The 16,734-nt window shown below is 41.2% G+C and overlaps 1 protein-coding gene across 2 annotated transcripts in view; it reads left to right on the top strand.

Annotated features, from left to right (window-relative positions):
• MED27 (mediator complex subunit 27) overlaps positions 1-16,734 on the top strand; it is a 228,220-nt gene that overhangs the window by 163,110 nt on the left and 48,376 nt on the right. The window contains exon 5 of one of the 2 annotated variants that reach the window (XM_058445170.1): positions 4,048-4,124. The exons of the other annotated variant lie outside the window; for it this stretch is intronic. Within the exon in view, the coding sequence (XP_058301153.1) occupies positions 4,048-4,124 (77 nt within the window). The remainder of the gene's footprint in view (positions 1-4,047; positions 4,125-16,734) is intronic. 2 annotated transcript variants of the gene reach the window in all.

Here is a 16,734-nt window from a genome sequence, read left to right as displayed (position 1 = left end):
ATAGGGTAAAAGACCAAAAATGGGATAGAAAATGAGGAAAAGAAACAGACAATTCACCAGATTTTAGATATATATATATGAGATACTTAAACAGATGAAAAGATGTTCAACCTTACCCCTAATTAGGGAAATGCAAATTAAAATTGCACTGAGGTACCATGTCTCACCTACCAGATTGGCAAAAATTAAAAAACATAACAACAGGTTCTGTTGGTAAAGGCTGTGGGGAAACGCCCTCTCATACCTTGCTAATGAGAATGCAAATTCATCCAACTGTTTTGAAGGGACTTTGGCGATGTCTAAGAAAACTATGTACATCACACTTCCAACAATATATGAAAATACATATATACCATTATTAACTGAACTTGTTTGTAATTGTAGAATATTGGAAATAGCCGAAATGCCTGTGCAGAGGAGCATGATTGAATACATTATGATACACTCGCACAATGGAGCCACATCACTTTTTTTTCCATCTTCAAAAAAGAATGAGAAAGACCTCTATGACTCACATGCAGTGATTGCCAGGATATATTGTTAATAGAAAAAAAAAAAAGCAAAATGCAAGAGTATCCTTAATACGCTTACTTTTTCTGGAAAAAGGGAAATATAAAATACCCTTATCTGCTTGTTTCTAGTGGGGAAACAACACAGGAAAGAGAAATCTGAAGCAGAGAAATTGGTTATGGGTGGGTAGATGGGAAAGGCATGTCACAGGTGAGGAGTGGGGAACAGAGGAAGGCAGGTGTGTGTTGGGGAGGCCTGACTCTGAGTACACCTTCTTATGTAGTTCTGACTGTTAGAACATATGAATGTTTCACATACTCGAAAAAATAAATAAACTGGACAAGATTTTATTTTTATTTATTTTTTTATTTTCTCAATTTTTTTTATTTCATTAATTTTTACCCTGATTTTTATATTTCCTTTTTTTCTCAATTTTTTTAAATTTTTTTTATTATTATACTTTAGGTTTTAGGGTACATGTGCACAATGTGCAGGTTTGTTACATATGTATCCATGTGCCATGTTGTTTTACTGCACCCATTAACTCGTCATTTAGCATTAGGTATATCTCCTAATGCTGTCCCTCCCCGCTCCCCCCCACCCCACAACAGTCCCTGGAGTGTGATGTTCCCCTTCCTGTGTCCATGAGTTCTCATTGTTCAGTTCCTACCTATGAGTGAGAACATGCAGTGTTTGGTTTTTTGTCCTTGCGATAGTTTACTGAGAATGATGTTTTCCAGTTTCATCCATGTCCCTACAAAGGACATGAACTCATCATTTTTTATGGCTGCATAGTATTCCATGGTGTATATGTGCCACATTTTCTTAATCCAGTCTATCGTTGTTGGACATTTGGGTTGGTTCCAAGTCTTTGCTATTGTGAATAGTGCCGCAATAAACATACGTATGCATGTGTCTTTATAGCAGCATGATTTATAGTCTTTTGGGTATATACCCAGTAATGGGATGGCTGGGTCAAATGGTATTTCTAGTTCGAGATCCCTGAGGAATCGCCACACTGACTTCCACAATGGTTGAACTAGTTTACAGTCCCACCAACAGTGTAAAAGAGTTTCTATTTCTCCACATCCTCTCCAGCACCTGTTGTTTCCTGACTTTTTAATGATGGCCATTCTAACTGGTGTGAGATGGTATCTCACTGTGGTTTTGATTTGCATTTCTCTGATGGCCAGTGATGATGAGCATTTTTTCATGTGTTTTTTGGCTGCATAAATGTCTTCTTTTGAGAAGTGTCTGTTCATGTCCTTTGCCCACTTTTTGATGGGGTTGTTTGTTTTTTTCTTGTAAATTTGTTTGAGTTCATTGTAGATTCTGGATATTAGCCCTTTGTCAGATGAGTATGTTGCAAAAATTTTCTCCCATTCTGTAGGTTGCCTGTTCACTCTGATGGTAGTTTCTTTTGCTGTGCAGAAGCTCTTTAGTTTAATTAGATCCCATTTGTCAATTTTTGCTTTTGTTGCCATTGCTTTTGGTGTTTTAGACATGAAGTCCTTGCCCACGCCTATGTCCTGAATGGTATTGCCTAGGTTTTCTTGTAGGATTTTAATGGTTTTAGGTCTAACATTTAAGTCTTTAATCCATCTTGAATTAATTTTTGTGTAAGGTGTAAGGAAGGGATCCAGTTTCAGCTTTCTACATATGGCTAGCCAGTTTTCCCAGCACCATTTATTAAATAGGGAATCCTTTCCCCATTTCTTGTTTTTGTCAGGTTTGTCAAAGATCAGATAGTTGTAGATATGCAGCATCGTTTCTGAGGGCTCTGTTCTGTTCCATTGATCTATGTCTCTGTTTTGGTACCAGTACCATGCTGTTTTGGTTACTGTAGCCTTGTAGTATAGTTTGAAGTCAGGTAGCGTGATGCCTCCAGCTTTGTTCTTTTGGCTTAGGATAGACTTGGCGATGTGGGCTCTTTTTTGGTTCCATATGAACTTTAAAGTAGGTTTTTCCAATTCTGTGAAGAAAGTCATTGGTAGCTTGATGGGGATGGCATTGAATCTATAAATGACCTTGGGCAGTATGGCCATTTTCACGATATTGATTCTTCCAACCCATGAGCATGGAATGTTCTTCCATTTGTTTGTATCCTCTTTTATTTCATTGAGCAGTGGTTTGTAGTTCTCCTTGAAGAGGTCCTTCACATCCCTTGTAAGTTGGATTCCTAGGTATTTTATTCTCTTTGAAGCAATTGTGAATGGGAGTTCACTCATGATTTGGCTCTCTGTCTGTGATTGGTGTACAAGAATGCTTGTGATTTTTGTACATTGATTTTGTATCCTGAGACTTTGCTGAAGTTGCTAATCAGCTTAAGGAGATTTTGGGCTGAGACGATGGGGTTTTCTATATATACAATCATGTCATCTGCAAACAGGGACAATTTGACTTCCTCTTTTCCTAATTGAATACCCTTTATGTCCTTCTCCTGCCTGATTGCTCTGGTCAGAACTTCCAGCACTATGTTGAATAGGAGTGGTGAGAGAGGGCATCCCTGTCTTGTGCCAGTTTTCAAAGGGAATGCTTCCAGTTTTTGCCCATTCAGTATGATATTGGCTGTGGGTTTGTCATAGATAGCTCTTATTATTTTGAGATACGTCCCATCAATACCTAATTTATTGAGAGTTTTTAGCATGAAGGGTTGTTGAATTTTGTCAAAGGCCTTTTCTGCATCTATTGAGATAATCGTGGTTTTTGTCTTTGGTTCTGTTTATATGCTGGATTACATTTATTGATTTGCGTATCTTGAACCAGCCTTGCATCCCAGGGATGAAGCCCACTTGATCATGGTGTATAAGCTTTTTGATGTGCTGCTAGATTCGGTTTGCCAGTATTTTATTGAGGATTTTTGCATCAATGTTCATCAAGGATATTGGTCTGAAATTCTCTTTTTTGGTTATGTCTCTGCCAGGCTTTGGTATCAGGACGATGCTGGCTTCATAAAATGTGTTAGGGAGGATTCCACAAGATTTTAAAAAAGAAGAATGCAAAACAAGTAAATTGAAATATATTTCCATTGAATAATGTGACCATGCCTTAGGGGATAGGAGATGGATAGAGAACTAACACTAGTAACCTTTGAACTTGACATTTTGACCCTAAACCCTTAAGCTAGGGATTATAATAACTGTGAACTAATATTAAACTTCAGTTGGTTGGCTGGTTTTTCACAGTGATTTGGATTAGTGATTCTGAAACTGTGTGTATTCTAGGTTTCAGCAAATACGGAAATAAATTGTGGATAATGGGAGCCAGGTTTCATCCCTTTGGAGAAGGAAATTGTAAAGATGGAAAGCAGAATGCCAAAAGTCAACCCTCAGTGTGTTGGACTGCAATTGGAAGTATCAGTATCAACGGATTGTTTTTAATGTATGGATGTAGAAATAGATATAGATGTGTCTGTACACACGAGTGCACGTTTCCCAATTCTGTCTGCTGAGAAGGTCTAGAAGCAGTGAGACCCCAGGAACAGTGAGCACAACTGTCATCCACATGTTAGTTTCTAAATGTCATTCTCACTAATAGGAACTCCTTGGAGAAGTGGCTGATTCCAGAACGGGAGCAGGAAAAGATGAGCCTGGAGCATCTTGCTGTGCCGGAAAGTAAGGAAGTGCCCAAAGAATGATAGGGACACATCAAAGGACACAGGCTGGGCACAGTGGTTCACGCCTGTAATCCCAGCACTTTGGGAGGCCAAGAATGGCGGATCACTTGAGGTCAGGAGTTCAAGACCAGCCTGGCCACCATGGTGAAACCCTGTCTCTACTAAAAATACAAAAATTAGCTGGGTGTGGCGGCACATGCCTGTAATCCCAGCTACTCAGGAGGCTGAGGCAGGAGAATCGCTTGAACCTGGGAGGTGGAGGTTGCAGTGAGGCAAGATCGTGCCACTGCACTCCAACCTGGGTGACAGAGTGTGACTGTGTCTCAAAAAAAAAAAAAAAAAAGACACAGAAGCCAGTTGGAAGGAGCCTCCTACTCACCAAATCCAGGACAATTGAACACCGAAATAAATAACACTCATAATGGATTACAATCCATTGAATACAGTAATAATCTTCGAGTCCATACTGATTTAAGTAAATACATGAGTAAAAAATTGAAAGCTATCAGTGTAAGAATAGCTCATGGTATATTGCTGATTTCTTTAACAATAGCTGTGGGAAAGCTCTTTTTTTATTTTTATTTTTATTATTTAATTTTTTTATTATACTTTAAGTTCTAGGGTACATGTGCACAACGTGCAGGTTTGTTACATACGTATACATGTGCCATGTTGGTGTGCAGCATCCGTTAACTTGTCATTTACATTAGGTATATCTCCTAATGCTATCCCTCCCCCCACCCTGTGACAGGCCCCGGTGTGTGATGTTCCCCACCCTGTGTCCAGGTGTTCTCATTATTCAATTCCCACCTATGAGTGAGAACATGCGGTGTTTGGTTTTCTGTCCTTGCAATAGTTTGCTCAGAATGATGGTTTCCAGCTTCATCCATGTCCCTGCAAAGGACATGAACTCACCCTTTTTTATAGCTGCAGAGTATTCCATGGCATATATGTGCCACATTTTCTTAATCCAGTCTATCATTGATGGACATTTGGGTTTGTTCCAAGTCTTTGCTATTGTGAATAGTGCCGCAGTAAACATACGTGTGCATGTGTCTTTATAGCAGCATGATTTATAATCCTTTGGGTATATACCCAGTAATGGGATGGCTGGGTCAAATGGTATTTCTAGTTCTAGATCCTTGAGGAATTGCCACACTGTCTTCCACAATGGTTGAACTAGTTTACAGTCCCACCAACAGTGTAAAAGTGTTCCTATTTCTCCACATCCTCTCCAGCACCTGTTGTTTCCTGACTTTTTAATTATCACCATTCTAACTGGTGTGAGATGGTATCTCATTGTGGTTTTGATTTGCATTTCTCTGATGGCCAGTGATGATGAGGGAAAGCTCTTTCTTACAGTAGAATGTGAACTAAGAAATGTAAAAGAAATAAGAAAATTGGGTAGCCACCATAATAATTGTTTCAGACAAGAATCAAGAATTATCAATGGATGCTAAAATTTATGGGCGACAGTTTGACGATGGGACTGGGTGTGTGTGCAGAGAGAGTGCAGATGTGAGTGTGCAGCAGGTGCAGGGTAGTGCTAACAGAGCATCTAGATGAAGGGTGTATGGGAATTCTTTGTACTATTATTGGAACTTTCTGTGAGTCCGAAATTGTTTAAAGTTATTTCAGAATAAGAAATTAACATTTGTAAGCATGCATATTTAGATATCCACATTGGATGAAATGATATGTGTTTGGCCCAGAATCTGACTGTTGCTTCTACTCCCCGCAATGCCGCCACCCCTCTCCAAGCCTCTGGTCCCTCTCACCTAGATGATTATAGCCGCCTCCTGCCTGGCCTCCCCACTTCCATCCTGCCTCTCATCAGTTCTCCACATGAAGCTAGAGCATTTTAAAGGGAAAGTCAGGCATGTATCTTCTCTCTTCAGAACCTGCAATGGCTCCCCATTTCCCTCCAGTGAAAGCCTGTGTCCCCTGTGACAGCCCATCATCTGCATCTGACTCCACCCCACTCTCCCCCACCACTAGGCCCAGTGCTGCCTTAAGGCCTTTGGCCAAAGGTTTCCCCAGGCTCCCATTCCTCCTAGTCTTCAAGGCTCTGCTTTCCTGTCTTTTCTACCACCATGTACAACTGACTACACCCCAACTCCTTATCTCCTTAACAGCCTTTATTTTCTTTTGTTGTACTTATCACTTTCTAATGTAGGATATGATTTCCTTATTGTTATGCTTATTGCTTTTGTGTTTCCTCTGGAAAGACCCTAAGTTCCACACAGGAGAGATGTTTGTCTCTTTTGTTCATTGATATGTCCCAACCCCCTAGAAGAGTGCCTGGCACATAGTAGGTGTTCAGTAATTATTGGTTGAGTAAGTGTTGATTCAGATTCATGCATGTATGTGTAAAGAAATGAAAATTAAATGTCTTCTTTCAAATACTGAGATGAGTGATTAGGGAATGATATATTATTAAATGAGCCTGAAATACAGACTGTGCAATCCTGGTTTTGTGAGAAACAGACATATACCTATTGATAAGTGCACTTGTAAACAGGCTAGAAGGGATATCTGTACACTGCACTGTTAGAGAGGAGTCTTTATCTCATAGTGGGTGGGGCAAGAGCGTTAGTTTCTTTACTTTCTGCTTAAGACACCGAAGCATTGTTTGATCACTTTTATTGGAATCATGCATTAAAGCCAGGTGTGGTGGCTCACGCCTGTAATCCCAGCACTTTGGGAGGCTGAGGCAGGTGGATTGCTTGAGTGCAAGAATTCAAGACCAGGCTGGGCAACATGGAAAAACCCCATCTCTACAAAAAATTTAAAAAATTAGTCGGGCATGGTGATGCATGCCTGTAGTCCCAGCTACTTGGGAGGCTAAGTTGGGAGGATCACCTGAGCCCCAGAGGTGGAGATTGCAGTGAGCCACGATCACGCCACTGCACTCCAGCCTGGGTGACACAGCGAAGCCCTATCTCAAAAAGAAAAAAAAAAAAAAGAAGAAGAAGAATTATGCATTATTCTTAGAATTAAAACTTACAAGGAAAAAACTTTATAAAGTTTCCTTTCAAGTATAAAATTCATGGGGTACATAGTGGCCTGATGCTAGAGGTTTCCTCAGCCAGCGTCTTTGTTCTTATGAGCATTCGCTGTGCTGGGCACTGTGTGCAGTCTTTACCCGCACCATTGCACTCCCCCCTACTTGGGACCCCAGGAGGTGGGTGGCCTTATCCCCATTTTCCAAATGAAAAACAGGCTTGAAGAGGCTCAAGCCCACAAAGCTACAGTACTAAGTGACAGAGTGACAATTTGGATCCCAGTCTGACTTGAGAGCTCAAACTTTCATCCTTAAAAAAAAATCACTTGAAGCCAAATGCTCAGCTCTTCCCCAGCCTGCAGCATGTCGTGCTTGCTTGCTCAGGGTGCCACCCACTTGGCCCTCAGCTCCCTAGAATCTCCAACCTCCCTGTAGCCAGAGGTGAACTCAGGACCCAGCAACCGAGCCTGAGAACTGCCTCAGAAATTGTTCTGGGCCCACTCAATTCTGAGATCTCTTAGGCAAAATATGTGCTGTGCTTCCATCTTAAATATGTATGCCAAAGCTGTACTTGGCTTTTTGTCTTTTGGAGGCGAATGATTTCAAGTTCCGTGTAGATACGGTGTTCTGTCTAAAACCTAGTAATGTCATTTTGTGGGAGTTCCCTGTCCTCCTCCTCCCTACTCTTGACATTGCTATTATCTTTATCTCAGGGCTCTTAACCTTGGCTCCATGAACTCCTGGGAGGCAGTGGATGGGTTTCAGGAAACCTCTGAACCCCGCAGTTTTCTGTGTGTGGATGTCCTTCTGTGCCTTCTTCTGAGGGAGAGGGTCTGTGACTTTCATTAGAATAGGAGGCTCATTCCCAAAGCAGGTTAAGAACGCTGGTCATAGGCCTTAGCTAGAACTCGGAGGCCATTCTCCATAGGCTTTCTGCTGACCTGCAGGTCCAGCTTCTATTCTCTGAACTCGTTTCATACTCAGTTCACTGAACATGTGTGTTTCATTTCCGGGTGAATTGCTGGTGGCTTGCACATTAAAGCACAGTGGGAGGGATCCTACTGTTGAAGAAAATGGCCATGTAAAGGAAGCAGAAGGAGTTGATGCTTTCAGGCACCAGACTGGAGCAGCTTGAAAAAAAAAAATGCCTGGGCATTAAACCTGTTTCTCAGTTTTCTGACAGCTAAGTCATACAGCAAGAAAACACTTTATGTTACATAGTTTTTATTTTCTGTCAAAACATACTAAGTCAAATTCAGAGATAAATGGTTTTTTCTTAGAACTAATTTCAGGGAGTTGTTTGTTTGTTTGCTTGGCAAATACTACTTACTAGGTATACATTGTCTGTTTAGTTAATTTCTACAGCACAGTCATTCCCAGAGGCAGTGGTGCACTTATATCTGTCCAGTGAATGTATGTTTAGGACTTAAGGGTAACTGAGAGTTTCCCTAAGATTCCACAAAAATATTTAGCCAACATTAGCAGTAGCCTAGTTAGGCAATCTAAATTGTCCCCCTTTTTCAAAAATGCTAATATGCCCAAATCATCAGACTCATAATTTCTAAAGATACCTTTGAAAGCCCATAATTCAGATATCTGGTTTCCTTCCACAAATTTCAACTGCATTTGTCCCAAAGAGGTGGAAAACATATTCCTCCATCCCTAACAGGTATATTTCAATGGCTGGCATTTATAATAGTGAATTTAAATGTTGGAGAAGGCAATTCCACCTCCAAGGGAATTTTATTGGATTTTACTTTTAAAATATATTGAATACATGAAATTAATGCTAAGTAGAAACAGGTGGCACTTGCCTTTTTGAGACAGGGTGAAACTTTTTAAAATTTAGAAAAGTGGGTTGAGTGAATGCATAGTACTACCACTACCTTTATTTATTTTTTTTTTTTTAAAGGTTGTCTAATTCAGTTTTTGTCAGTGATAAATGCTGGATGTTTTCAGGCCAGACTACTTGTCTTACACTTATCCTACACCCTTTGGATCCCTTGCAACTTGTCTCCAATTTGACATTTTTCTGCTCCAATACTTCCTCCTTGTAACAAATGCTTATTGATCAAATACTATGTGAAAGATAACCCCAAACTGTTGTATCTAGCACTGATTACATTGCAGGTGGCATCCCCATTATCACCCACAATGCCACATGCATTCTTCCTGATGTGCTATCAGCCTACCTCATCCCTGCATACCAGCCCCCCACCCCCATCTTCACTGCTCTCATCTCCTGTCATCTGAACTCTTGCTCCAGCCGTCTCATTGGTCTCCTGGTCTACCTGCTTCGGAACACTCTGCCTCCCCTCATCTTCCACACTGGACTCATCATTCCAGAGATGCCAGTCTGCTACCCTGTTGGCTCCTGTTGCTTGCAGGATAAAGCACCCCCTTTCTAGGATAGTTAGTGTATGTGGTCTGTATAACCCGGCCTCAGTTGACCTTTCTCCTCTTCTTCCCTCTCTCCTCCCTTCCCTGGGTATCCTCAGTATTCTCTAATGTTTCTCAGTGGAGGCACTGTTGGCAGTTTGGATGGAACAATTTCAGTTCCAGTATATGGAACTGGCCAGTGTATTGCAGAAGGTTTAGCATTCCTGGCTCCAATCTGCTAAATGCCAACAGCTCCCCGACTTACTGTGACAAGCAAAAATACCTTCCCACTTCCAGGGGTTCCTGAGGAACAAGATTCCCATGCCTGGTGCTTTTATGCCTTGTACCTGCATTTCTGCCTATGGCACCCTTCTCCACCTGCTGCCCCTTCTGGCAAAACAGCTGTGCATTCTTTGAGATTGGGCTCTAATGTCATCTTTCAAATGCCTACCCTTATTTCCAGGCCGAGATAGCCCCACCTTCCTTTATGCCCTAGAATCCCATTTATGCCTGTATTGAAGGGGTGTGCTGTGAGCAAAGAGGGATTGCAAATTGATCTTAAATGGATCACTTTGCTTTAGAATGCCATTTGATGGCACCTACAGTGCCCTATTAACATCTGTTGTGTTCCACCTCGTGACATAGCATGCCAGAGCCCTTGGTACTAGATACAGGGAACTTCACAAAGAAGGGTTCTCTTGGGACTTCATAATTTCTATAGGACAAAGAGACAATGTAAATTATTAGTGTTGGCCTTGTTGTTCGAAGAACAGTGGTATTGATCAATAGACTGTGGATCCCTTGCAACTTGTCTTAGGTTTTGTATTTTACCAAATGGAGCCATTTCTCTCCATACCCACTGCAGTCAATAATGTGCCGCAAAAATGATGTTTCTCTTCCTGACCCATAAGCTTTGTTTCAAAGAGTTATTAACACAGAAGCCCAAGCTGCTATTTTCTTGTAGACAATCGGGTTGTCCTGATTCAAATTTATACACAGCAATTGAATCTCATTAACTTGGATTTATACTGTATAGACCAAGCATGTAAATAATTGAAACCTTCCAGGGCTATATTAAATCTTCAACTGATTTTAAAAGCAGTTTATCTTGATATTTTGCTTTATTTCTTAATCCCATTCTACACAGTTGATTTTTCCTCCAGTTAATCTTTTCATTGTGTTTATACATTTAGATAAAACAGTTGCTCGATTTTAATAAAAATGACATGCACAATTCCTTTCTGTTGGCGATTGAATTAAAAAATTAGTATGCATTTACACTAATATGGTTTATGGTATTATTGATTATATAAATTGTATTATATTGGATTTTAATAAAAATTAATTTAACTAATTGTACTACATGTAGTTACAGGAACAGTAGTCATCATTCTTATCATCATCGTAATTAACCTGACTTGTAAGCAAGTTGTAATTAGCGGGCAGGCTCTGGAGCCAGGCAGCTTGGGTTCAAATCCTTGCTTGGCCATTTCTAGTCATGTGAGTTGGAGTAGTCAGTCTCTGTGCCATCATTTGCTCCTCTGTACAGTGGAGCTAACTGAAGCCTTCCTTTTTGGGGTTGCCATGAAAATTGCCTATTTAATTCAGATAGCATTGGTTACAGCTGTGCCGGTGGGCAGAGGGTGTGGGAGTGGGAGCACAGTGGTTTCTACTAGACACTTGTTGAAGATCATGAAATGTTGTAGGCCTTGTTCATGCACTTAGTTACCACAGCAACTATTGATCCTAAACACTGATTATTAAAAAGTGCCATTGTTTCCATTCAAAAATCCTTTGTAAATAATCTGGGTTCTTTAATCAAGCCTAGAGTGAAAATTCTTGTCTTTCCCCCCTCCCCATCTTGAATTACGTTTTTAGTTAGGATTCCATGGTGAAAGTTCTTGTGTCTGCTTTTAAGGTGACTCATTATTGATCATGCTTATTTCACTGTGCATCCATCTATGTCCAGTTCTTTCAATTACAAAGATGTGTGAGGCTTGCCAAACGGAGTTTTGGAGTAGATGCTTTGTTAGTTTTTGCCTTAAAATAAGCTATCATAATAATAGCTACAGTTTATTCAGGGTCGCCTCCCCCTTCACTGGCTATCCCTTCTTGGTCTCCTTTATAGATTGCTCCTCATCTCCCCAAAACATTGACATTTCTGGGAGCTCAGCTTTTGGTCTAGTCCCCTCTCTGTCTGCTCCTATTCCCTAGATAATCTCATACATCTCATGGCTTTAAATGATTCTATTTGCTGGCAGCACCCAAGTTGACATCCTTAGTCTTGGCCTTTCCCTGGAATTCAGCCTCAGATTTATCTGCCTGTTCTTGTCGCCATTTGACTTCCACATTTGCTGCTTGAGATTCTTCCTGTTGCCCAGGCCAGAATTCTTGGAGTTGTCCTTGCCTCTTCTTTCTCCCATACTTCACAATCAATCCATTGGTAAATTCCATGGGTTCTTCCTGAGAAGCATATCCAGAATTCACTCACCTTTCCCCAATGCCACCCAGTTCAGGCTGCCATCTTTCTCCACATCCTCCCAACTGGCCTCTCTGCCTCCACCCTTGCACCCAGGTAATCTGCACAGCAGCTAGAGTGCCACTTGTGCAGTGTCACTGTTCTGCTCAGGAGACTCCACGGGCTTCCCGCTGCACCCAGAGACATCCTTACCATGGTCTCTAAGCCCCTACATGACCCATCTCTTCCCCATGTTATTTGTTTCTTGTTTCCAGGCTCCACCCACTAGAATGAGAGCTCTGTGAGGGTAGAGACTGTTTTGGTCACTGCTGTATCCTCAGTGTACGCTTTTGTATCCCTCATATACAGTAGCACCCGGCTCGTGCTGAATGCCCAATAACCATTCATGATAGGAATGCACCATTTTACAATGTAATCTCACAGCAGCCCTCAGAGGAAGGTACTACACAGAGAGGCAGAAGAACTTGCCTGCCTACCTAGCAAATTAGTAGCAAAGCCAAGCTTTAACCTCAGTCAGCCTGACTCCAAAGTGTGTTTGCTTTCTGCTGTACTACATGGCTTCCCATTACTGGATGTTCCTGAACCACTACCACGTCTCTATGGATTTTATTGTACCTTTGAAGTCTTACTGTCTTGAGTTTGTTCATCGTTGTCATCAAATACTTTTTGAGTGCCTGATTTCCACAGGGTTTGTGCCAGTCACAAAAGATAAAAAGAAAGTCAGTGTCAGGTCCCTGCCCTCTGCCCTGCTAGGCTGCAAGCTCCCCCAGAAAAATATAATTTTATCACATTATTTCTTGTTCCTTATCATATTTCCAAGTCTTAGAACTGCACCTGGCACAAAGGAAGCATTCTGTTAAGAGCTGTTGAATGAATGAATGAAGACAAGCGGTACAAGCAAGCGCTAGAGGAATTAAAGTTTGGGTTTTGGTTGTGTCATTCGGCAAAGACTGGCAGAGTGCTGTCCTGTGTTCGGTACCATGCCAGTGGCTCAGAGAATCATTGGACCACCCTCAGTGCTTGGTAGAAGTGTCAGTTTTGCCCCAGAATTGATGGGGTAAAGTGGGAGGCAGGCTCGGGTATCTGGTTCAGATGGAGTTGGGCTGGGTCCACACCTTGAGAAACCTACTGCTGCCTAGCCACGGACAATACAGACCCCTGGAGAGACTTCATGACTGGACCATTGAGGGAGGGATGCAACTGTAGTAAGCTGAACAAACGGCCTTTCAAACAGGGAGAAATACAAGTGAACAGTGAGATTTGCCTTTTGATCCTAGAAGAGTATGCCCCTGCCACTGCGAATATTATTCTGATGACTGCTACCACTTACTATGCCTACTGTGTGCTCAGGACTCTATTTGACCCCTTACTATATGCTTATGATTATTTATTTGATGTTTACACTCACCCGTCAGCCGAAGATGTTATCACTATTTTATAGATGAGAACACTGAGACTCGGAAGGTTCAATAACTTGTTCAAGGTCACATTAAGTGGTACAGCTGGGATTTGAAGTGAGATCCATGAAATGCCCAAGTCCTGGTCTTTCTTTATCAACCTCTGCTACTATCCATGAAAAGGTCACAGAGATTCAAAGAAATACAGAAAGCTCCTAGTGCATGTAGGGGACTAGGGGAAATGTATTGAAATGAGTGAAGTTTTTTAAAAGAATAATGGTTTTGATCAAATGTAATTTTGGTAGGCAGTGCTTTCTGAAAATACTTCTGACTTTCCCAGTTCTATTTTCTTCCTTCACACAGGCTTTATCAAATGATTGTTTTGTTGATAAATTTAGTGTGCAGTTGGGACTTATATGTAGATTGTACCTACCCTCAAAGGGAGAGAGGATTTTATAGTTTCCATTCATTCTCATTAAAATCAGAACATTTGCATCTTAGCTTTTACATCTTGTTCCAGGAATTTTAAGCAGTCTGATTGTATGGAAGTGGGTCGTATTAATTGCAAATGGGCTAGACATCTGCTCGCTAACATGGAATGATTTTTTTTAGCTCTGTTTTGTTTTTATATATGATCTACCAGAGTGATTAAGTGAGGGCTGTTGGTGATGCTGTTACAAGACTGGGTTTTCAGAGACTTATAATGTAACCATAAAAAGGAATTTAAGAGTGGATCTTTGAAAGTTCTTGAACTGGGAGCGATTAAACGTCTTAGAGTTGATAGATTTTTATCCACAGTCTATCAGGGAGCCATTTCCTATCCTTGGAGCCTCTGTTGGTCTGTTGCACAGTGAAGTCAGGTTCAGTGGGCTCCAGACTCTGGGGTAAGGGAGTGGGGAGCAGCATTGCTGTCATGTTTTTACCTGCAGGGAGCGACATGGGAGTGAGTGAAGTCAGGTGTGGTATCAAACCACAAAACTAGGATCCAGGCTACCAGTGCCTGGTTGAATAGCAAGTTATTTTTTTCCTGATACTAATGTAACAGTGTTTCCCAAAGTGGGTTTCTTGGAACACTAATTCTTAAGGAAGTTAATATGCGCAGTAAGTTTAGGAAGCACTCACTGGTTAAAGAAAGCTAAGCACTTTCCTTAGTTGCAGTCCTTTTCAGAGCCTTTAATTCATACATACTGTGAATCTTCAAGAGAAGCATATTGTTTCCTGGACATGCTTGACCACAGACCCCTTTTCATGAAGTAGACTTTGGAAAATGTCAAGGAGAGCTTCCCAAATACTTCTTTTTAAATTAGGAACTCCGGAATCTAATTGGTCTCTTGGTCATATAGTTTAATGTAGAGTCTCAGTTCCTCGGGGTGGTTGACTCAGCCCTCTTGCCTTTCTGGACTTTTCAGGCCTTGGCTTTTTAAGATTTGCCAGTTCTAAGGCAGCAGTACCACTGGCTCAGCTGTGGGGCAGGAGGGAAGTTGGGGCCACTGCATCTCCATGCATGTCTGTGTTTGACCAGGAGAGAAAGGCAATAGACAGTTAACAGCAGTGATTAGGGAAGGAAAAGTAAAAAGGATGGAGAGTGCTCTAGATGAGTGACATTTTTCTAGATTCCTGACCATGCACAGCACCTGCTATCTAGGCAGGGCTCAGTCAGCACCTGTTTAATAAATACGTTGCTAGGTACTCTGCATCTTTGCTAAAAGACTATATCTAATGTTGATATACCATCATATTCTTGCTTCAAGTTAGTTGCCAAATGTATATAATCTTTCACACCTTCTAGAATCAAAGGTTAAAACATGAGAACTTTTCTTTTCCTGCAAATAACAGGTGTTCTTTTCATACAGAAATATCTACTGCCTTGCCACGAAGCAAATGTTCCTGGCCATTATTATTCTAGGAGTGGGAATGGATTTGAACCCATTGTTCCAAACCCTTATTTGATCTCTCTTGGAACCAGTGGCAGCTGACACATGTAAGGGGTGATGTCTGCTAACATGGAACCAAGCAAAGCTAGTTGACTCGCAAGAGGGATGAAGCTGCAGTTTGAACCTGTGACCTTGACCTCATTAACTTCAGGCATCTGAAGCACCAGCATTCTGATAATGGTGTCAATACCTATCTTAGTGCCAAAATCCTCTTAATGTTTAGTGGTACTGTTTTCCCATTTAGTCTCCTCCTCCTGCACACTATGGCTTGTTACCCAAAGGAAGGATCACTTGCTCATCCTTAATATGGGGAAATCATTCAGAGCACTTAATTTGTGTTGACTCTTTATTGGTGCATTATTGCAATTAAGTTAGATTAATGAAAGGTAAATTCCAGTCTATACATGAAAAAAAAATCTCTTGTAAAGATCCTAATTAGTATGTGTGTTTATTTAGCCTCTCATGGTTTAATTGCATCCCATCTTGCTATTTACAAACAGGCATCATTAAAGAATAATGAGTATGTGAAGAGCATTAATACTAGTGGCAGATGAGGTAACTGGTGGTTGTGGGGGGTGGGGAGGGATAGATGGGAAGTCTGCTGGTTTGTATTATTTTCGAACGAAGGAAAATGCAAAATGATCCTCTGCACCGGTCCAGGAGGGGAGGACAGAGCAGACATTATGCAAGGCAGCAGCTTGTCCTTTGGCTGCAAAGAGTTGGGCTCCTTTTAATTTGTTGCTGCAGTGTAATCTGTGGAGGTGAACAGACACGCTCACACAATTGTCTGTGACCTTAGCCCGTGTTGTTTAGATGGAAGCTTTCTTTTCGCCCTGCATAGCAGGACATCTGCACTTCAAATCTGTGAGGATTCCCTAGGATGCTGAAAAAGCCATGCAAAGTGTGGGACTTTGCTGTATTACTCAGCTCTGGGCCCTTCAGTAGCCCTTTAAAAAAAAAATCCAAATGTAAATGAGTTGAGAAACAGGTTTATGTTATTTCACTGGCACCCCTAATATCACATTCTGATTTTACATAATTTGCTGCTGTTCCTTGATGTTACAAGGCAGTTTTGTCTTTAGGTAGATGCTTAATCATTTATATTCTCTTACAACCTGGTTTAAGGATAGAAAAGCTGAGATTCCAAATGGGATACAATGTAACAAGGAAAATAGAACAATATGGAAGAATCCAGTAATAATAGTAATACATAATACATTCCTATAATTTATTGTGTGGTTCTGTAATTCTTGGCATAAAATAAAATTTTCTTATTAATCAGGAGTAAAATATAGGGGTAGAGGTGGTAAATCCGAGAAGGAAGTTTCATTCGCGTCCGTGTGAAGAGACCACCAAACAGGCTTTGTGTGAGCGACATGGCTGTTTATTTCACCTGGGTGCAGGCGGGCTGAGTC

The sequence above is a fragment of the Hylobates moloch genome, unplaced genomic scaffold (assembly GCF_009828535.3).
Source record: "Hylobates moloch isolate HMO894 unplaced genomic scaffold, HMol_V3 SCAFFOLD_10, whole genome shotgun sequence".
NCBI lineage: Eukaryota > Metazoa > Chordata > Mammalia > Primates > Hylobatidae > Hylobates > Hylobates moloch.
This window is presented reverse-complemented; position numbering and strand designations above follow the sequence as displayed.